At 44.3% G+C, this 22,415-nt stretch overlaps 1 protein-coding gene across 4 annotated transcripts in view; it reads left to right on the forward strand.

The window, feature by feature from the left end:
* cblb (Cbl proto-oncogene B, E3 ubiquitin protein ligase) overlaps nucleotides 1–22,415 on the forward strand; it is a 47,854-nt gene that overhangs the window by 9,656 nt on the left and 15,783 nt on the right. For all 4 annotated transcript variants that reach the window (XM_042091488.1, XM_042091490.1, XM_042091489.1 and 1 more), the window contains exons 4-6: nucleotides 13,342–13,488; nucleotides 18,738–18,894; nucleotides 19,970–20,091. In XM_042091488.1, the coding sequence (XP_041947422.1) occupies nucleotides 13,342–13,488; nucleotides 18,738–18,894; nucleotides 19,970–20,091 (426 nt within the window). The remainder of the gene's footprint in view (nucleotides 1–13,341; nucleotides 13,489–18,737; nucleotides 18,895–19,969; nucleotides 20,092–22,415) is intronic.

The raw sequence follows: 22,415 nt of genomic DNA on the forward strand, positions 1-22,415 counted from the left end.
ATTAAACACAGAGCCATGTCTGGGCAGTGGAGGGGAATGAATATCAATGGCAGCAAGACTATTTTAATTAACATTAGCCCAAAGTTAATGTTAATTTTGGGTGTTCTCTGTGTGTTTTGCCTCTCTTGAGATGTTGGTCTTTCTTGTGAACAATTTCACATGAAAGGTGTCGCTAATTGCAGCCATCTGGTGAGGAAATAGGCCCTGGCCGGCTGGTAGGGTGTGCTGAGGAGCGACGGCAGCCAGCCACCGGTTGGTCGAGGGAGTGAGTGAGCAAGCATCGAGTGGGACGGAGGGAGCTGTTAGTCACTCGTCGGCTGAGTAAGGTTGCGTGGCAGCACTGACACAGTCCAGAGGAATGAAGGGGTGTCCCCCCCTTATAATCAAACAGCAAAGAATGCAGCTCTGTCAGCTCTGCTGACATCAGAAAAGAGGTGCTGCTAAAGCTGACAGGACTCTGGACTATGGAACTGATTTCCGGCTTATGTCCTGCACCCTTTCTTGCTCCTGTGGGAGGCAGATGAATATTCTAGATTTACTATGTGTTCCCCATAGTATAGTATCCATGTCTCAGTGCTAAGCCCATTATCCTAATCTGTCTGAGAGTTTTGATAGGAATAATAAAACGGCAGTATGAAAAATGGAAATCTGTACAGTATAAATAACTATGTTACAAATATATTATTACTAATGTTGTATTCGTCATTGTTGTTGTATGTATGATTTTGTCTTGATTTTCATTCTTCATCCTTTTAAGTTGGCCAGTTGTGAGAAGTCTCTGGTCCATGTGACTGAGTCCTGCAGTCATGTCCAGTGCTGCTGGGCACAGCTATTTTAACACAGGAGTGGCCAAGCTGACCTGACCCACTACATCGTTCTTACTTAGTGATCTCAGTGATATTACTGCTTTTACAGCCAATGGGAACAGTTCAATATTAGTCAGATGTGGACATGGATTTAAGAGATCATGAAGAGAGATACTTAACCAGAAACTGTTGTCAGATAGTATAAAGCTATTGAGCTAAGTTGATTTTCAATAAGACTGTTGAAGTAGTTCGGTGGTTTGTTTGGTAGTTTATTGAAGGAATTAATAGTACACTCTTGTAAAAATGCTACTGATTGTTTTCCTTGACTATTTGCCTGTGATGGAGATAATATTTTATAAAGGTTCTTAATACTTAATGCTTAACACTTAATAGTTTCTATGCTGCATCTGATGGAGCCCTGCTATATACTGATTTTGTGAGGTCTGCCCAGCTTTAAAGTGAAGCCAAGAGGCAGAGAATGGATTGAGGGGATCAGTTCCTGTTCCTTTTGAACAGCACAGATGCTCTCTTTGAACTGTGCAGCTTGACTTTGTGTTGAGTTGAGCCGTAATGGTATAAACAGACTTGGGCATCCACCACTTAGTCTCCCAAGCCTCAGTAATCTAAAGGATACGTTTTTAGCCCACTGTAAGAGTTCTCTCTCTGTCATATGCTCTTGTACACTCTCTGTTGACTGATACCACAAGGCTATATGTGTAACATCTCAAGGCGTGAACAAAAGTGTGTCGTATGCATTTCCCCACATGACTACTCGGGGTGAGACTGGTCCTCCAGTGCCCTAATGAGGCAGGCAGCTGCTGCACCTCAGAGTCGGGCCGAGTCATCCCTCCCTCCCCCGTGCGCCGTGCTGCGGCTTGCTGGCCGCTAGGTATGGAAATGAAAAGTAGCAGTTAGTCCAGCGGCAGTGTGTAATTAATGTGCGCCACACTCGCCTGCACAGTCCTGGCCTTGTTTGAGTTTGCCCTGATGAGAGAGCAAACACACCGAGTGAGTCACAGTGTTCTTTCGCCTCTGTAGCGGCTTGAGCAGTGGCTTGGCCTGAATTTCACTGTGTGTGTGTGTGTGTGTGTGTGTGTGTGTGTGTGTGTGTGTGTGTGTGTGTGCCAATGGCTTTTTGACAATAATACAAAGTGAGGGGCAGCTTTGTCTCAGATGGATCACTGCTATTTGCCCAGCTTGCTGAATTTACTTCACCTGAGCCCAGAAGTCGATTGCTGAAGCAGTCTGAGCTACTGCTAAGCTCAAAGGAGGAGCGTCTGGTGCATTCCACAACTCTAGAGAGCTCTGTCTGTTTTCTCATTCAGCCTTTTCATGATCTCCATTGATCAATGGTTTACACATAACAACACAGACGCATTATTGGTCCCTCTGTCCATGCATGTTTTTATTTAGTTTTTATTATTTGCATGTGTTGCAGTCTTTTATAAGAGGTTAAAAATTGGGAGATTCTGTTTAATGACCAGTTTTCCACATCAGCACCGAAAGTGGATTAATCACACAAAAGGTGGGATGTTGAACACGTTTGCTTGAGGTGACACCAGGCTGTAGTTTCGTAAAATGGTGCTGAAATAGAACATCAACCACCTCAAGCTCACAGCGCTTTCTGTTCGTTGTGCTGGCTTCAACATATCATATGCTATCATATCAGCAGCTGGGGTTTGTGTTTCCTGTTTGATGAATTTTGTAGAGAACACCTGCAGCAAAACAGCAGCATTTTCATTAATAAAAAGAGAATCCTCCACCATACTGTGAAGAACAAAGACAAGAACTCCAGAGGCTGCCCAGGAGGTAGGGGGCCCCTGCTCGCGGTAGCTCCGTTTTCATCTTCTGGCTCTGGGAGACCCTTTTGAAGACCGTTTGTGGTTCAGCGGCTCAGTTGTGAACTGCTGCATGGGAGTGCGTTGCCATCGAGCCAGTTGAGTTTTACAGAATGACTAAAATGTCAGTGTTTGTTCAAGGCTTTTCGTGGGGGGACAGTTTAATGAATTAATCACATCTCTTCCCCTCTCAGATACTGCATGCTGTCTTGAAGTGAAGCAATTGAGTGTCTCAGACTTTGAACTCCTGGATATTTTTCTCTTCATGAGAAGTTTTTATGAGGACATTTGCTTGGAGCACTCTGCTGGTTCTCTGGTGAATTAAGCTTGTTTCATCAAATCATCCAGTAAGTGTCATGCAGGGTGACATCAGTGCTGGAGCCTGTATTTCTAGTGTTCTCTCAGTAACATGAGTGAGACTGACAGCCAGTGTCTAGCGGGGTGTGGGGACTGCTACAGCCTTGGCCAGGGGAGATGTGTGAAGGGCCGCAGCAAGCAGAGGTGGGTGGTTTGTAGATGCCAGTAGGTGATATGTGTGGGGAGATGACCTTAAAGTGTTTGTCCCTGATGGTGTGTGAGTGTGTGTGTTGTTTGTGTGTGTTTGTTTATTAGTGCCTCACACGACACAAGACCACACACAGAGGCACATACCCTAGATTAAACTCCCTACTGTTGATTTGCTTATAAATCTCCAAATATTGTGTCCGGAGTCTTGTTATTTAAACAGTGAACATCACATGAGTGGAGAGGGGATGAGAGGAGGAGATGAGACTATGAGAAATGGTCGGCTTTAAAAGCCCCAGTAGGTATCCAACTGTGAAGCAACGCACAGTTTGTTTTGTCGGGGTCGTTGTGAAAGCTGTGGAGGTTTGTAGGTTTGTGCCTTACATTAATCAAGCTGTCTTCTATATCCTGAGCGCTCATGACATTTAGCCACTGCTCAGCCTTATTAAGAAATGAATGGGCCCCGAATCCATCACCCTTGTCTGAAGGGACCCCATCTCTCTTTATAATCAGCTGACGGGGCCTGCCCATCGCACTTAGCACGTTCGTGCACATACCCCCCATTTCCCATTTGAGTATGTCCTTTGAAGTGTATTTCATCAACAAATTGAACAGAACAGCTAATTTCACAGCTAATTACCATTATTGTGAATTGCCCTCCTATTCATTAAACATGGCAGCGGATTCTAGTACTGTACCTTATTCACTTCTTTTTGTGCTGCTTAAAATCGTCCACAAGCTTGATTTCATTTGACTAAAAAAATCATCCTGAAATATATTCAAATTAATTGACAAATCCTCCTTCTTGGAGACTCCAGCCAGCAGACACAGGGGCGTTGCATATCTTCTGTGACTCTGAATCAGCGTGTGTGTGTGTGTGTGTGTGTGTGTGTGTGTGGCGGTGTGTGTGTGTGGCGGTGTGCACTGCAGAGAGGCCAGGGCACGGTGCCCGCTCCTGGAGAGGACATTTAAATGAGGACGCAGACGGCCCTGTCCCAGCTGCTCTCTTGTGGCCAAATGCAATGGGTGGGAGTTGTCACAGGGGAGCTGAGATGAGATGGGGGAGTTGGGTGGAGTGTGTGTGTGCGTGTGTGTGTGTGTGTGTGTGCACACACACTAGGGGACACATGTGTCACTCCCTGCCTGTTCCCTTCCTGTCCCTGCCCCCTTCTTCCAGTGAGGTGGGATTTAACCAGGCAGGGGCCTGATGACACAGCAGTGACCACACAGATTGGCACAGATGAGGCCTCATTAAATGCACATGCTTGAACACACACACACACACACACACACAAATGCAATATGTTAAATTACTTCTTTCGAGTAGCAGAATATAACAGCATTTCAATGGTAGCCTAAGCATGAGTGTGCTTTCAAGACATCTTTTTATCTTCATATTCACCTCAGTGCAAAACCAACTACATTTAGCAGAGCTATGTGCAGGGATCTGTGTGCATGTGAGGTCTGTGTGTCAGTGAGGTTACTTATAGACCAACATTTGAATGCTTTTTGTCATTGCCTGTGCTGTTTTCTTTGAAAGTTGTCTATAAAAAAACATCACATGTGTTGCATCTCAGATGCACCACAACACCACACAAGTAGTTTTTCTTTTTTATAGCTTGTAGTCATGTTTTTTTTTTCTTATCCTGTTAGAACTTCTGATACGATCGTGTTTAGGTTGCTTGTGTTGAGTGGGAGGCAGCCTTGCGGTGCTCTTAAGTGTAGGGGTTGTTGTGAGGCAGGCTAGGACCAAGAGCAGAACAAAGCCCTGTGTGACAGATGGGTTCTCAGTTCTACCCAAGTCTGGAACAGAGTGCTGATTCCACAATTAGCCTTTCCTGTGAACGCCAAGCTCACACTCTATCTGTTACCAGCACAACACATTTTTTTCAGAGAAGGAGTGCTCCAGGGTAGTTTATGATACTTGAGTATTTTTCTGTGTAAACCTTATCTTAATTGTGTTGAATGTGTTAAGAGCATCTTTACCTCGCTTGATTTGGAGGGTAAATTTTGTGAAGGAGGCAGATTGAAAGGTGACAATTTTGCATTTCGATCGTGAGTCTTGCTTATTGTTAGTGTGACTAGAGGATGCTGCAGCAAATTGGTCCAATCCTGAATTTAATCTAGAATGTCCTCACTATAGGATGTTACTTTGAAGGCAGACCCCTTTGTCATTACCTGGCCTTTTGGGTGTAATATCCCAATTACTAATATTATTTTAGTTTTGCAGTGAGCTCATTTGATATCATTGAATTTCAGCTTTGGACTGCATCTCAGTAAGTGTACAGGGATGTGGCCACATTGATTTAAGCATAAACTCATGTACTGTGATTTCCCACCAAAGCTCCTCCCCTCATTAAAGTCTCAAACACATCAAGGAGCTGCTAGAGATGAACTGCTGAATAACATGTTCACTCTCCCTCTCTCCTTCTCTCTTTTCTCTCTCTCTCCCTCTCTCTCGCTCTCTCTTTCACTAATGGATAGGGTTGTTTTTCAACCTTCTGCAAATTATTTTCAATTGATTGAATAATTCATGGCAATGCTGGTATGGAGTCGGGGGGTATGTGTGGGTCTGTGTGTGTGTGGCATGTGGCTGGCGGTGGCAGCAACAGCCGCGTTAGCGGCTTCGTTCACAATGGGGGGTCCAGATAGATATCTCATCTAGAGTGATGGCCCTGACCAGGTCCCTGCAAACCATTAGCATCCCGCGGTCACTCTTAACATTGGCAGCATCAGCCTGGCTAATGCCTCGGCTCGGTCCTGTCGAGATGGAGTCTGGCAGGTGTTTTAATGATGAGTCATCCAGCTGTCCCTTTGGGATAATGCGTCCCGATACCCCAGAGATAGCACGAGGAGGGCTGTGGCCACAGGGCTGATTACCTCTGTCTCCTTTTCCTCTTTGTTGTCGTCCAGATCAGATGTCTTCTTCACATTCTTTTCCTTTTCCAATCACTGAGAGGAATACTGTGTGTTCAAATGAGGGTTCAGGGTTCAATCTTGTTTTCTTTTGATCTGCTATAATTCTTCTTTTTTTATGTGGGTGATATTTAATCAAAAATGACAGCTAAGCAACGCAAGACATTTAACTAAGTTATGTTTTGAGTGACACTTTGAAAGTGAATGTAGGCCAGTGTGAACTGAAAGAGAATAATGCACGAGCCAGGCAGTGTGTGGCGAGGCCAGGCGCCACAGGTGCAGCAGAATGTCACTGTAGGCCGTTGATCCACACAGGTGTCACCCCTTAATCTCTCTGGTGCCCTTCTTCATGCCTGCATGACAATAAGCCTGAGCAAAAGAGACAGAATAGTGAAATGTGAGAGAAAAATAATCATACCATATCTTAATGTTTTGCAGTCTGCTTAATGAATTTACAGCTTTGGAAATAGTGGAAACATTTATACAATTTGTGTATAATTTAAAATGATGATGTGCTTTTGGGCCTTACACTAATACATATCAAAGATGATTTATTCCTCAGATTTTATATTCCTAAAAAAGCATGCTGGAGAAATGATAGTGGAATTAAATCTATCCAAATACATATATCTCTCATGTCAGACTGTATTTATATTTGTAATGGAGAACTTCTTTTAAAAACTTAATTTCTAATTTGTTGGAAATTAATTAAATTCTGCTACATCAAGATCCATGTTGTTGGTGCAAAATGGAATTTGGATTGAGAAGATATTTCTACATTTTAAATGTGTACTGGTGATGTTTTTGTGTGATTAAGTGTACATTTTATGTAAGCATATTTAAATGTTGTGTGCATGTTTTACATTTTCTTTATGCATGAATGTATTTTTGCAAATTCTTGAGCATCAGACCAACTCCTCTGACAAGTTGACACAGCACATTTCATTTGCATCCTCCTCTGTATCTAATAATCAAATCATCTTTATGAGGGAGGGGACAATTCCATCAAACTGTTCAGATAAAGACTCCCAGCAGCCACATAATTTCACACGGCTGTTGCATGAATATCAAACCACGTAATTTACACAGTGTGCAGAACAAGATGGTGTGAAGAACAAACCCTAATTTGAGCAGATATCTGTCCATTGAGGCTGTTGGACCAAATGATGGGCAGAAGAGTTTTGGCCAGAGCTTAATTTACATTTACATGTATTCATTTAGCAGACACTTTTCATCCAAAAAGACTTATGTCTATTCTATTACAAGGCCTTGCTCAAGGGCACAACTGGTGGAAGCCGGGAATTGAACCCACAACTTTTCAGGCTACTGCATGCTAGCCCAGCTCCTTAACCACTACGCTACTACCACCCCACATATGTTCATTCACGTACCTATGGGAAGCAAACCTTGATCTCCCATCATCTGCAACATAGTGCTAAATGCTTTGTCAGAGTAGAGTAGGTCACCGTCTGACAGTCACTCAGGCTTCTGCTCAGCCCTGCTGTCCATTCACAGGGGATCAGTGTCCTGGTGTACTGTATCAGACAGCCGTACAGAGTGGAGCTGACATGTACACCCCTGCAGTCTCTGAAAGTGGTGCCAGTACACTTTTGACATCTGCGCCAGCTTTTGGACATCCTTTCGTTTGTGTACTCACAGAGTGATACTCTCCCTCCTATGGACCCTTTCAAGAGAGTTCCATTATCAGCATCATAGTTGGCCCCACAAGACTTCCGTTTTAACATTCCATATGTTATCTTACTGCAGAGGAAGTAGATTGGGGCCCAAATAGAACGTTCAAGCATTGTTTTTGTTTACCTTGTTGAAAGGGTCTATACCCTTTCACCCTAACGCACAAGGGAAGAAAAAGAAAACACAAAAACGTTCCAGATCACTGACCTTCATCAGATCTAGTAAAGGTTGGAATGATGCTGTTGTGATTAAATGTTGCTGCTTGGGGAGTATCAAATCCAGTGTGATCGCCGGAACCAGTGGAAAACCTAGTCCAAGTATGTCAGTGTCTTCAGCTGACATTTTCAAAATTTGAAAGTTGGAGACTCATGTTTCTGAAGGTGACTGTTTGAGTAGCCTATTCATAAGTTGGAAAACATCATAAGGATATAATTAGCGTGACTCTTATTTTTGACCTAGCTGCAAAGATTTTGGCAAGAGAATTGTCTGTAATGAAGTGTATATTTTTTATTCAGATTTAAATGACTCATTAGCTAACCATGACTGGAGCTAATATGAACATAATTAGCTCACATCAGTAGTTACTGAAATTTAATCAGGTAGAGGACTGCGTTTCGTTGGTTGCATGGTTGCAGTCGTAAAGAGCTATTAAGACAGCCTTAAAACAGACACACAACAGTTATTCTAGTCCCAGAACCACAGGTGTGAGGCTGTTTTCTTCCTCAAAGGAGTGATGATGCACACACTTTTCACACAACATTGACTAAAGATTAGAAGTGCATACTCATTTTCCTTCCTCTTTTGACATCCTTAATGCATGAAATACTTGGTCAGATAACTAGTAATGTTGTGCATCAGTGTTTACGGCCACGTTCTGGTCGTCCCTTCAGGCTGTGCACTAAAGAGCCAGGCTGCCAATTTGATCAATATTGCACCCTCTAAACTAGCTTTGGCTGATGGGCACTGTCACCAAGATCTCCCTTTTTGGCAACTATATATTAAGTCATTCAAAATAACAATCTGTTGTCATCCGTGGTTATATTATCCAATTCAATACCCTATTATGCTTTATTTATCTATGTAGTTGCGAATGTGTATTGTGTTGTGAAATTCATTTTAGTTTCTCAGTGATTCTTGCATGAGATTGTTGCATAAGATTAAAGTTGTTTTGTTTTCTTCTCTTTCCTTTATGGAGCACAGCTGTGAAAGTGCCACTTCATTTGTAAAGCCACCAACAGCATGCTAGCATATTGATCCATTTGTAAAGCCACCAATAGCATGCTAGCATATTGATCCTTTTTTCTCACAGAGATCAATGGCATCTGGGATGAGAGATAGAGACAGGGTGAGGCGGGGGTGCTATTTATGGTTTCATGTATGTGGTACTGACACACACACACACACACACACACACACACACACACACACACACACACACACACACACACACACACACACACACACACACTGCCCTCATTTCCGGACAAACAGGACAGCATCAGAGCACCAGAGTCCACCCCACCTCAGGCAGCCTGTCGCCTCACAGCAGCACGAGCAAGGGCAGCAATGTGCTAGGCAACGTGCTAGTCAGTTTGTGTGGGTGTGAGCTGAGCATGTATGAGCATGTATGTTTATGTATGTATGTTTCAGTGTTCCTGCATGTAAACATTAGTTTGCTATCTTGGAACGTCACGAGGAAACTAAAAGCTTATTAGTTGAATGTTGGAGATGGTGAAGAGAAAGGCAGTTGCTTTTCTTCTTGCAACATAACAGTGTCAACTCCATTTTCTATGAGACTTTGAAAACATCAGCCTGCAGTTTTATCTGGTATGAGTCAAGAGCTTCCTATGCAGCACAATAGGTACATTCTGGCTTGTAGGCTTCAGGCTTGTAGTGGTTGGTAAATGTCTGTATGGTTGGGGGTAATTGTTTGGTATATCCCCTCAAAACACTGCAAATATGGCTCTCTCCGAGAAGAAGCTGCTTATGCTGCTAGCTGTGAGGAATGTATGGGAAGTGGTCAAGCCTGCAGTGCAGTCTGCTCAGTCTCCCCATGACAAATTCAGAAAGCAATCAATTGCGACATTGACTTCTTTCGAAGGGCTTTACAGTCTGTGTCAGTCTCATGTAAATAGTGGTTGATAAATGCACAACACAGGGTAATGGAGAGACTTATCAGAAGTGTGAGTTTGTTTGGTTAGGTTGCTGTGAGCCTTTCACAAGATTATTGTGGAGCTCTTGCCTCACTTGAGCACATGACCGACCATGAAGTGCAAGCTTTGTAAGAGCTGACCTTTTGCTGTGCACACTTGACCTTTGCCTTCCTCATGCTGGTTTGCATGGAAGTGACCCTGTGTGAGTTGTGTGCTGACCTCAGCGCTGCAACCCCCTTGTGACTGACTAAGTCGCCAGTATTCCTTCCCCTTTTCACCTGGTCTGACCAGTCAGAATAGCAGTGCTAAGCCGAACAAGAATAGAGAAGTTCTGCAGCCCTGCTTGTTCCACGTTCCACTGTCTCAGCAGCACCTCTTGTGGCCCAAGTGGCCTTAGAAAACGGTGTGAGCTTTTTGAAGGTCGTCGTGGGCTTTGTGTAGGTTGCATTAGAGACAGGAAGAGTAACCAAAGATCAGTGACCTTTGATAACACCGACCACTTTGGCTAACAACTTTTCCCCCACGTGTGCACAACAGTATGTTGCATCTCATGCTTTGCCTAGACAATCTTATCTACAAGCCTTTTGGGGCATGAGTGTAGATCGGGGCAAATCACCTAACCTCATCATTATGTGCTTGAAAAGGTTTTACAAAGTGTGCTGGGGGATGCATGTTGAAAATGTCCATTCAAATATAGCCTATGGCTAGTGCTGTGCCGGCTGTGCCCTCTCACAGTTTATAAATTGGAACTATTGGCAACTACTGTTGCCTGTTGCTTTCCTTTTAAAAGTTTCTTATATTAAAAAGGAGATATCAATTATCAACAAGCCAGCTGAAACCTGCCGCTCTCTCTCTCCCTCTCGTGCGCGCTCAGACGCGTTCCCAATTAAATTGAGTAGCATAATGTTCAAGTTAGATCTGCTGCAATGGAGATAGAGAAAGGACACAAAAAGTATCATCCTTAACATGCTGTTTTGACGTTGACATTGTAAACGTTCTAAGAGTGAAAAGCAGTTTGCAGTAAAGCTAACCACAAAGTCATTTTTGCAGGAAAAAAATAGCGAGCAGCCTATGATAACCTAATTGAATGCTCGACGGGCCGGAAGTGTGTGGCGGGCCGGATCCAGCCCGCGGGCCGTAGTTTGCCCACCTCTACAGGATCCATGGAATCCTACCTGTGGAACAGTAAGCTGATTTACTAGAGGAGTGGATAAACAGAGAGCCCAACCACACACAGATGCTAAGCAGCCTGGGAATTTACATAAGTTATATGCCTGTTGGGCTAAATGCTTGGGAATAAAATTCAGTTTTTATACCTGAGGACAAACCTCTGTAGTGAGATTAACTCTCATTCTCTCATGTCTTGCTAAGTCTTCAAAGCTTTCCCCCACTCTGTGTTTTCTCTGACTGAGCACTTTATTGCCCTCTTCCTATTGAACCTTGTTTACGAGGCTCATAGTCGTGAACATTTCCAGATATTAGAGCGTGCTTGTCAGTGTCACAGGTGAGGGCTCAAAACCAGCGTCTCTGGGAAAGCCTTGCATTCTCCCAGACTTCTATATGCATGCTTAGATTCCAGAACAAACATGTTTTAATTCTTTGCAAATCCTTCTTAGCTTAACGACTTTGTTCCCTCTCAAACGGTGTTTTCAGTGTACTTGTGATATTGCTCATGAAAAGTGTGACTGTGACTAAGTGATTGTGTTTATTTCATGAATGCTTTGCTGGTGTATTTGCCCCCCCACCCCCCTCCTTCTTGCCAACAAACTCACATCTTGTTTCTGTATTGGATTCATTTCTCATGTTGTAATCAACCAGTCGTTTGGTAAAAAGAAGGCCAGAAGACATTCCATAAGCTGACTTGGCTTGTCTTGTAGAACCTCCACAGGAATGTGCTGTGGGAAAATGTGTCTGCGTTTTGATTTTGGCATTGAAATGTGAACAGAGTAGCAGTTTTAATTTCTGACCTCTGACACTTCCCTCCCCTCAGAACAGTGAGATCCAAAAGAACTTTGATGCTTCACTGCGGCACTGAAATCTCAGAAGAAATGTTGCAATGCAGGCGCAATGGTACTTAATGTCCTGAAAACATGAAGAGACTGAATGCTTAGCATTTGTGTTCCACCGTAGTTCAGGACTGAGCAGCTTGCACTATAATCTCAGAGATAAGTTTGTTTACCACAAAGACTATGTTGGTGACTGTAGTGTTCAGTGGTGTTGTTCAGTACGTTCTCATAGAACATTTAATACCTAGAAGTGCCACTGAATCTGCTTATTGTGTGGATTTGTGTGTTGCATCTGCTGTTTTTAAAACCACCTCTGTGAAAGTCTCACAGCTTCACTGCTTGGCTTGCTGCTTGTTTGGTCCTTGAGACAGTCACATCTCGATCTGTCATGTTCTCTTATCTTTTGTTCAAATTTAGATTAAATGTGTTGATGAATTCCGACTGAAGTAGTTTTCTTTTTCCCGAACTTCATCATTTCTGTCTGAGTCATCGCCAGCCCAAATCTCTCCTCAATCCTTGAGATGTTATTCGGTATTTGCTCTGGAAATGTCACCGAGGCTTCTGTGGTTTGATTGCCTGTCGGAAATTAGAGTTATGAGAGCGGGGCGTCGAGCGTTGTTAGTGTGGTGAGTGTGCTTGAGCTGTGAACCTCGTGAGGAAGCGTTTATCAGCGCAAAGCAGACGGCCTTCTTTCGCTGCCCCCTCTGGAGCACACCTGAGGGAGGGAGAGGCGCGCCAGCTCCAATTGTGTGCCACCAGGATACTGCTGTCCAAAGGCTTTTGTGCTGAAGTCTTTAGCGTGAGGCAGGAGGCTCGCGTGTCCTGCTTACCCGTTTCCCCTAGCGGCTCATTGTGAAGTTCTCCTCCAAGGTTCCCCTGGACTTTTGTGGCCCAACAGCCTGTGGTGAGATCACCAAAGGCCTTATTGAACTGAAACACTTGTGTTGTGTTCTGAGAGTCCCATATGTATTCTCAAACTCCCATTTGTATTAATATTCTATCCAATCTGTGTGTGTGTGTGTGTGTGTATTATTGTGCAACAGATGCTCAGAGACACTGCCATTTATTATCAAACTCCCACTCACACTGTGAAGAACATTTATAATGTTTTTACACAGTCCCCTCCAGAATGTGTGTCAGATTGTGAACATAATCTACAGGCTGTTTTAATGGAAATCAAGGGAACCACATTAACTTCCAAAAATGCTCAAGGGCACAGAACTCTGAGCTGAATTGAGAATGCAGATATGCATCTGTTTCCTCCCTGAATAGGTTTATCAGTGCGTGCATTTGATGAATATATGTGTGTGTGTGCTGCTTGTGTGTACTGAATATCAAGTGACCATGTACTGTAGTATTGTTAATAAAGATAGCAGGTTTGGATCAGTGCAGTGACCTTGCCTTTTTCTCCCCCTGTCTCTTGCAGGAGAAACCTCACTAAACTGTCTCTGATCTTCAGCCATATGTTGGCTGAGATCAAGGCCATCTTTCCCGGTGGCCAGTTCCAGGGTGACACCTTCCGCATCACCAAGGCAGATGCTGCAGAATTCTGGAAGAGGTTTTTTGGAGAAAAGTAAGTGAAATCTCCATTCATATATCTTTCTGATTAATATTTCTACTACTATCTCCTTCGACTACACTTTGACTGGGACGTACATTTTGGCACTGTCATCCTCTGGTGGTCTCGTGTAACACAGTATCTGTTGTTACCTAGGGTCTCCTATGCAATAAAGCTTGAATGTGACCTTGGATAAAAGCATCTACTAAATGAGTAAATGTAAATGTTGTGATATAAATGTATAATTCTTAAACAAACCAATCAAACAAACCTGTTTAATAATCTGAGTATGTTTGTTGACGTATCGAGGTTATGGAAAATGCAACCGAGCAGTTAGTTCTTGGAGCTCTTTGAGACGTTTCACTGAATCGCTTGTTCCATTTATGCGGTCTGTTAATATACTGTACCTTCTTTTAGTCAGCAGCAGTTGGCCTCTTTTAGCCACAGCTGAGTCAGTCATGCATGGCTGCAGAGTTGTGTTTGTAAAGAGTAAAGGTTATCTGGCTGCTTTGCATACAGCTGTCCAGTTAGTTTGCTGTGAGGAACTCCTGCTAAGCGAGCGTGTTGTTTTGCGATGCGTGTGAGGCGTGGATAAGGTAAGCCAAGGCCCTGACTGCTGCAGGCTGGCTGATAAGTGTTATGCTGAAGGCCTGCATCAGGCTGCTAACCCTCTCCCCCTCCCTCCTTAGCTTGCAGACTGGTCTCAACATGCATGCTGCTCTTTCTCTCTCTCTCTCTCTCTCTCTCTCTCTCTCTCTCTCTCTCTCTCTCTCTCTCTCTCTCTCTGTTCAGCTGTCCTTAGGGCCCATAGTTTGCCTCCCCATAGTCTCCCTCCCTCACACCTACAGCCAACCACATAACAAAGAATGCATGAGACACATTCTGGTCCATGGATGTGATTGGATGATGATGAAGGCTTGCCTCTGTGTGCCCTGGAGGGAAATTGACTTGAGGGCTCTGACTTAACCAAAAGCAGTCACTTTACATGATGTTCACATTCACTTTAAACACAATGTGAACATGCGTGGATCAATCATAATCGTAATCGTAATCTGATTAACAGTACCATTGACTGCTGTGTGTTCGGCTGTGTCGCTCACCCATTACCAGACCTTTAAAGTGGGCTCTGACGAGGCTGGAAACGGGACAGCCCCCAATAGACTGGCTTTCTGAGGGGAAGAGAGCACAAAGAGCAGAGCGCCAGTCTCCTGCATATATCCGGTTACTGCAGTGATATATTATAGATTATTATGAAGCCCAGCTTCCCGCTCTGCAGAGAGGAAGTGTCTGCCACTGATACCCTGGATGGAGAGCAGCTTTTTCCTTTTGACATCAGAAAGCTCAAACGCTGGCCCCAGGGTTGTCCTCTAGACACAGACATGGCACGGAAGATGATGTGCTGCTCAGCACTTGCAGTGCCACTGTGAGACATGACCTCTTGGGCTGATGCGCTGTCAGCAGGGAAGACTGACTCCCACGTTTAAAGAAGACTATGAGAAGTGAGAGGCGGCACCTAATTGAATTGGCTTTGATATAGACTTGAGTTTTACTCAGTGGCACTGTTGCTGCACTAACATTGACATTAGTGTCTGGAAGGGATGATGCAATTTGAGCAATAACAACCTAATATGGTATGATTCTCATGGAGAAACAGGAAAAATATCACAATTTAGCATTAATTTAGCATTATGTTTCACAAAAATCTCCTAGTTCAACTGCCTGTTCCACCGTGACTCTTGTGTTGGTGCATTGGAGTGCAGGTACTGTACTAGAGCAGCGGTGCTTTGTCCTCCTCTCTCATCACAGCCAGCCACACTCCCTGCTGGGCTGCAGCCCACGGCCATGGGTGTGGCCTCATCCACTTCACATCCATCGGCTGCAACATGGGAGGATGGCTGTTTGTGTGTGTGTGTGTCTGTGTATGCGAGCACGTGTCTGTGTGTGTTTGTGTGTGTGGTTTGATGTTGTAGTTGTTGTTGTTGTCATTGTGCCTTACAAGCAGCATTGCTGACCTTTTAGACCTCAAACGTAGTGCTGTTTTTCATTGCCATATGGTTTATCAGTCAGGCCTAACAAGCCATGAAACCCAAAGGAAGAAATAAAATAAATGGTCGGCTCTCTAACTGGAGGAGGGGGACTTGTTAAATGAAAGATGGAGATGTTCTTTCTTCTCACATTATTACAGAGCATTCAGTGGAGTCGCAATTTTATAAAGTGGTGTTTTAAAAAAAGCTGCTCGCTCAGAACAGAATTTTCTTAGTTAAATAGCTCTGCACACACACAGTTCTGTTTAAAAAAAAAAATGCTCATTGAAATGCTGCTCATGATCATCAGCCAATGTAAGTGCAGTTTCCAACGGCAACACCGAAGGCTACTAGCTTGAGCTGTCAGATTTGTTCCTCTTCCTTAAAGAGAGGAGTGTTATTCCAGGGCAGAGTGCTCTAGTCAGACTCATATGTCCAGTGGTGAGCTGTGTCTTATCACAGCGAGAGCAAGGGGTTGATAAAGCCGTCTAAAAAGGCTATTTTAAGCATTTACTTGCTATCTACAATGCTCCCCTTGTATCTACTCTCCACTGCAACTTATGTAGTACATTATGTAGTACATTACTCTCTCTCTCTCTCTCTCTCTCTCTCTCTCTCTCTTTCTCTTTCTTGCTCTCTCTCTGTCTGTGTGTGTGTGTGCGTGTGTGTGTATGTGTGGCTGGAACCTTTCTCATTTGCCGGGGGATGACAGAAACATGGTTAGAATGCTTTGTACCATGAATTGCAATAAGCAACATTTGGAGGGTAAGTGGAAAGAACAGTAGTGTGTGTGTGTGTGTGTGGGACTCCTGTTGTCTGCTCAGGACAGTCCTGGCTCTAAACCCCAGCTCATTTAGACACGCTTTCTCTCTCTCTCTCTCTCTCTCTCTCTCTCTCTATCTCAACCAGTCGCACACTGCTGACTGTGGCTCTGAGTGCCGCCTCCCGAGGCCGTGGGGAGCTCCTGGTATGTTGTAATTGGCTGTGACAGGAGGCCCTGTAGGCTGTCTGTTTGTGTATGTGGTGAGAGACACTGTCTGCCCATTAAGCAGTCCTCCACTCATTAAGGCCTTCAATATTTTAATCGGCCTAATTAAATCTCATCTCCTCTTCCCCTGCCTATCCCCTCCATACCTCTTCAGAGACCCACACCCACCAGGGTGAAGCTATTCTTCATCAGCAGTCTGCGTTGGACACCCTTAGGAATGACACGATCAGAGTTGACTTTTCAGGAAATGTCCATAACGTATGTCTTCTGTCTATGCTATTGTAGTTGAGCTCTCAATCACACTTTAATCCAGTAGTATTAGCATCATACACTTACATATACATTATACATTATACAAAAGTCGTTTTTTCAACAGGAACATTGTACAAGAAACGGGAAACTGTCCGTTCACTCTAACTCAACTCACAACATTGGATCACAAAATGCTAGATTGCTACTAGCACGCTAATTGCACGCACCAGGGTTGTCGTGGTGTATGACTTTTTTGAATGGCCTCAGAGAAGAGTGGCTACAGGACCGGTGCTTTAGTAAATGGATGTGAAGGAACGTAGATTCAGCACGGAGAGGGTCACTGTGCTAATGAATGTGGCCGTCCCTCTCAGGCGCCGCACTGTGCCATTTGCCACCCTTAATGAAATGCATGTGTTGAGAAGGCACCTACGGCAGATGATGGCTGCAGCTTTCAGGCCCGTGCTCAAACATTTAATGGGTGTTAATCATACAGTAAATCCTGATATTGGAGTGTTAATGGAATGGAGGCTTGATTTCACACCAGAGTAGTATTAACAAGAATTATTATTTATTTATTTACTTTTTTAAATAGCATAACATTTATTGTTATTGACACATATAGTCATTTATTTTCTAAAGAAGTTTTTGGCAGTGCTAATACTTTGAAACTTTGAAACTCAGTACTACTTTTTCTCCATTACATTTTCTCCCAAACATCTACATTGTTTTCCTCTTTACATCTGTCATACACCAGAAGTCTTAGTACAACAGAGGAAATTAAAACAGGGATACCAGTTTGTTGACTATCAATCACTACTACTACTTCTTCTATGCCAGCTGCCCGCTAGGTGCTACCAGGTGCTAGATGGTGTCTTTCCTGTGAAAGGGAGATAATCTGTGATCATACAGTGAGATTAAAACAGAATGTTTTGTGCTGTTGGCCATGATGTCAGTGCACACAGCAGTCTGACCTGATTCTGCTGGGTTGTTCTGCTCAGCTGAGCAGGACTGGATCATTTAGGGCCAAACATCAGATTGTCTTGCAATCCTCCTAAAATGCTTTAAATAGTCAATATTGTGTGAAACACCTCCACACTTTCCTTCTCACTCAGAAGCCAGGATTTTGCTCATTTCTGTCAAGGTTTCACACCACCCTCCAGACGTTCTCTCTTTTCACAGTTTTGATTAGTCTGTTTTTGCTGGCAGATTTTTGAAGGTCAGTGTTGGTGTCGTTTTTCCATCTGCTGAGGCATGTGGTTATATGAAGAGACACTCATAGTTCACCATGAGGGTGGAACCTTCTTCGAGTCTTGTTTTTTCAGGAAGATGTCATATCTTCCATTTTGTGATGCCTCGATTCATCAGACAGTCAAGTGTTTCCTGTAAATGTAACAGACATATATCAGTGTATGTCCTGAAGCTTTTCTTTGAGTTGTGTCTTCACAAAGCTCTTTTACTGAATTCCATTTATGTTTCACTAATCACAGTATGCAGGCAAACTATACTCTTCCCAGAAGTTACATCTCTTAAACATTTTTGCAGTGGTATTAACAATTAGAAGTGAAATATGGACTCGCACAATGTACATGATGTACATCACATCAATGTACATCACATCAATGTATGTATTCTTACAACATGTACAAATGTATATTATTTACCTTTTCCACCAACAATGTCCTGTACGTTTCCCGTCCATTCTTACATGGCACTTGTGGCAAAACAGACTACAATAGTTCTGATATGATATGTCATGTGCCTCCTGGAGGACATATGATTCATTTCACTTTGTAATCTCATATTGTCTGATACATAGGATGGCACCTATAAAAGGAACTTCTTCAACATAGTATGACTGAAATAATCTAATCTAAACCAATGGTTAGAAGGAATCTTATTTCCAGCTTTGTGTCTGAATGTAACACTTTGTGTCTGAGATCACTTCCTAACAAACACTTGTGGTAGTTGTCTTATTCAATAATTTTCTCTGTCTTTTTCAGGACAATTGTGCCATGGAAAGTGTTTCGACAGTGCCTTCATGAAGTACATCCAATCAGCTCGGGACTAGAAGCCATGGCCCTGAAATCCACCATCGACTTGACCTGCAATGACTATATCTCTGTCTTTGAGTTTGACATCTTCACCAGGCTGTTTCAGGTAGAGTAACAGCTCACAGCTCAACCAATGAGCTTCGGCATATTTTCTCTTTGTGTGGTTTCCGTGAGTCTATCCACGCACACAGCTAGAGAGACAGCAGGGATGTTTCTAAAATGTCAAGAGACAAATCATCAGTCATTTAGTGGCATGAAAAGTGAAACTGGGGATTACCTTTTTTCCCTTCCAGTGTGGGTGGCTGGTGTCACTCACAGAGGTCCCCCACTCAGTGAACAACAACTTCTAGTGGCTTCTAGTGAACACAGTCTGTATGTGTCACGCACGCTGCAAAGCCCTGCCACCACGCAGCTTCAAAGGCCCTGTTAGTAATGTCATAACTCCAGTGTGACGCATGTGGCGGGCCACCATGCTCTGGATGAGTGTGGTTAATTCACCATGCATGCACCAGCACGGATCCTCTGCTCTGCAACCCACAGTCCATCGTCGTTGCTGTGGAATTAGTGAGGGAGTGGGGGTGGTGGTGGGGTGGTGGTGGTTGTGGCTTCAGGCAGGGAATCTCTCTCACTGGCTCCCACACAACGGTACTCATGAACTAATCCAGCTCCTGCTCCTTAAACGGACAAGCCCCACTCCAGTCAGCACCTCACCCTCACCCTCGTCACCGCTCACTCATTTGGTATGGGTGGTAAACTGTGCTTAATCCCAGCGGACCCCAGATGAGTCACATGCTGTGGGCATTCCCTACGGAAGCTGCTGCTGCCTCATCACCGTTCCACATAAGTCTAACAGGATCATAAGCAGACATGCCTCAGTACCCTTCACTGTAGTGTAGGACGTCCACGGTAGTGCAGTTGCCTCTGTAGTAGTGCCACTGGTGCAGCCCTTTGGCCTTGGCAGACTCATGGAGAGTATCAAAATACCTGCAGCATCCCATCTGGTGGACGAGAATAGAAAGTGAAACTCAACCTCTTTGTCTGCAACATTCTCACTATTGTTCTGCCATGTTCAGAGAGAGCGTTTATGTTTTGTTTGCTTTAGTGGAGTTAAAAGTGCTTTGCTTTAGCACAGTAAATCAGACATTCACTCGTTTTTTACTAATCATCCTTTTGTCTTGTAGCCGTGGGGCTCTATCTTGAGGAACTGGAACTTCCTGGCTGTGACGCACCCGGGCTACATGGCCTTCCTGACCTACGACGAGGTGAAGGCCCGTCTGCAGAAGTACATCAACAAGCCTGGCAGGTATGTTGTCTCGCTACCTTAGGGGCGGCGTCGTGTTGGCGCGTGCACGGCCTGGTGCGTTTAATAAGGCTGAGGTAAGAGACGTGCCATCTGCCGTCTCCGCGTGGCAGCTGGGTTCCTCGGGCTGCTGTTGCCACGCGTGGGTGGAGCCGCCGGGCCAGCTAATTAGAGGGAGGTCAGAGGTGTGCAGACTGCCATCCTGGTGGGGTGAAACCGAGGCTCTTCCTGAGTCAGCGAGGCTCTTCCTTTTTTCCAGAGGAGCCAACGGCAGCGCAGGCACTATGGGGAAATAAATTCAGCATCTCAAGATAAGTTGGTTACACTCACAAGAGGACTGCTGGACACAGTCACTGTTCAGCCCCAGAGATAGAGCTGCTTTTACAGTTGAATGCAATTTAGTGTTGTGTAATAGTGCTGGGAAATTGGAGGGCAATGAGAGAGTCAGCTGGAATTGAAAAATGTTCTCCTTGTCTGATTGTAGCAGGAGCTGGTATTTCTCCAAAGGATGTGTCTCCAGGCGATTTGCTTTTTTTTTTTTTTTTTTCTTGAAGCAGTGATTAGCTTTGCTCAGCGTCAGAAGGCGATGTGACTAAAACAAACAAGAGGAAACAGAAGGACAGTGGGTGGTCGGCCCAGTTCCTTCTCTGAATCATTGCATGCAAATACCAATCTCCTGAACAGGGGAGAAGGCAGCTGTGGAGCACTCGGGGGTTGAGGTGAAGCACAGCATGTCTGTCTGCCTGTCTCTGCTCCGCCTGCATCTGTGGGGCTGTCTGCTGTCTCCCCGTCTGTCCAGGTCTCTGTCTCTTACCATCACTTTCTCTTTCACTCCTGTCTCTCACTCCCTATTACCACACACATGCACACACACACACACACACTTTCACTCACACACACTCACTCACTCACACACACACACACACACACACACACACACACACACACACACAGACACACAGACAACCGTCAGAAGGCGTTGTCAGGAGAGATCTGTGCACAGGCTAGCTGCTGCTGTCCCAGTCATTATGGGCTCGTCACATGTGCATGTGGTTTTAGTGTCAGCGCTCGCTAAAGTGGAGAGAGGCACCCTGGGAGGCAGCAGTGCCCCGTGGCTACCGTGTGCTCTGCTTATTAGCGCTCGCCGTCACACGCACATCCTCTGCGGAGGGGAAGCATGCCGCCGCCTTCTTCTCAGCCCAAGCTGCGCCATGGAGTGGAAATATAATGAGCTGTGGCGATTTTTAATTACGTTGAGACGGTATTAGCAGCGCGACTGACAGCCAGCTTCCCTTTTCAAAACAGTCTCTCGAGAGACCGCTGTTTGCTTCGCTAACGACCAAATGAATAGCAGAGCCCAAAATAAATACATTATAGATTAAGATGAAAGGCCTTTGTTAGAGCTGTGCTGGGATCAGGACATGGGTGACTTAGCATATATGAACAGCTTCATGATATCATGTTTGTGAGGTTGTGTTTCCCTTTCAAGTCCCAGTGACTGAATTGCTCTTTCTCTGATGAAACTGGAATAAACCGTGAAAGTGTAATAAAGTGCATTTTGTTTCTCATTACACATTATAGATTTATGACTCCGATACTGAAATCAGTGATTCATTTAGATGAAGTTTAGAATCAGTATTTTTTTGACCATACTAAATGACTGTAGAATTGACTTGACAGGAAATGTAGATACAGAAATCAAGATGATTTGAGATGTCACTCCTCCCATAGAGAAACCACAGCTGCATTCAGAGAGGAGGAAAAACAATGTGCAAACAAATACTGAGTGTAGTGTTTGTGTCTGTGTGTGTGTGATCGTTCAGACCATGACGGGAAGTGTGCTTTTTTTTCCTGATGTGCGGTGCTGGTTCGTCACCAGCTAAACAAGAACAATAGGCGCAGTGCGAAGAGGTGCTGCTGGAAACCAGCGAGGCAGAGAGGTTATTCAAAGCGGAGCTGATGCAGATTTGGCAAGAATCACATACAAACGTTCAGCTTAGAGAAGCTATACCCTACGAGAGGCAAAGCACAGTTGGCGTCTTGTGCATTTAATCACATTTAACACAGGCGCCCATTCACTGACGGCAGTAAAAATAGCACTAATATAATAAAGTAATCCCAGTGACAATCCCTGACTGGCAGGCCACAGGGTCTCGTTTGGTGGCAACAGAAGTGTAGTGTTTCCTGCCCAACCCTGATTCCTAATGGCAAACAGTAGCACACAGCTATTTTTACTTACTATGGGATAATAACCATGTTAGGCTTGCTGGGTCTTTCATTTCCTTGTTTTTTTTGTCAGCTCTGATTTTTCTGTTGTATTTAGGCAC

The sequence above is a fragment of the Alosa sapidissima genome, chromosome 5, assembly GCF_018492685.1.
Source record: "Alosa sapidissima isolate fAloSap1 chromosome 5, fAloSap1.pri, whole genome shotgun sequence".
NCBI lineage: Eukaryota > Metazoa > Chordata > Actinopteri > Clupeiformes > Clupeidae > Alosa > Alosa sapidissima.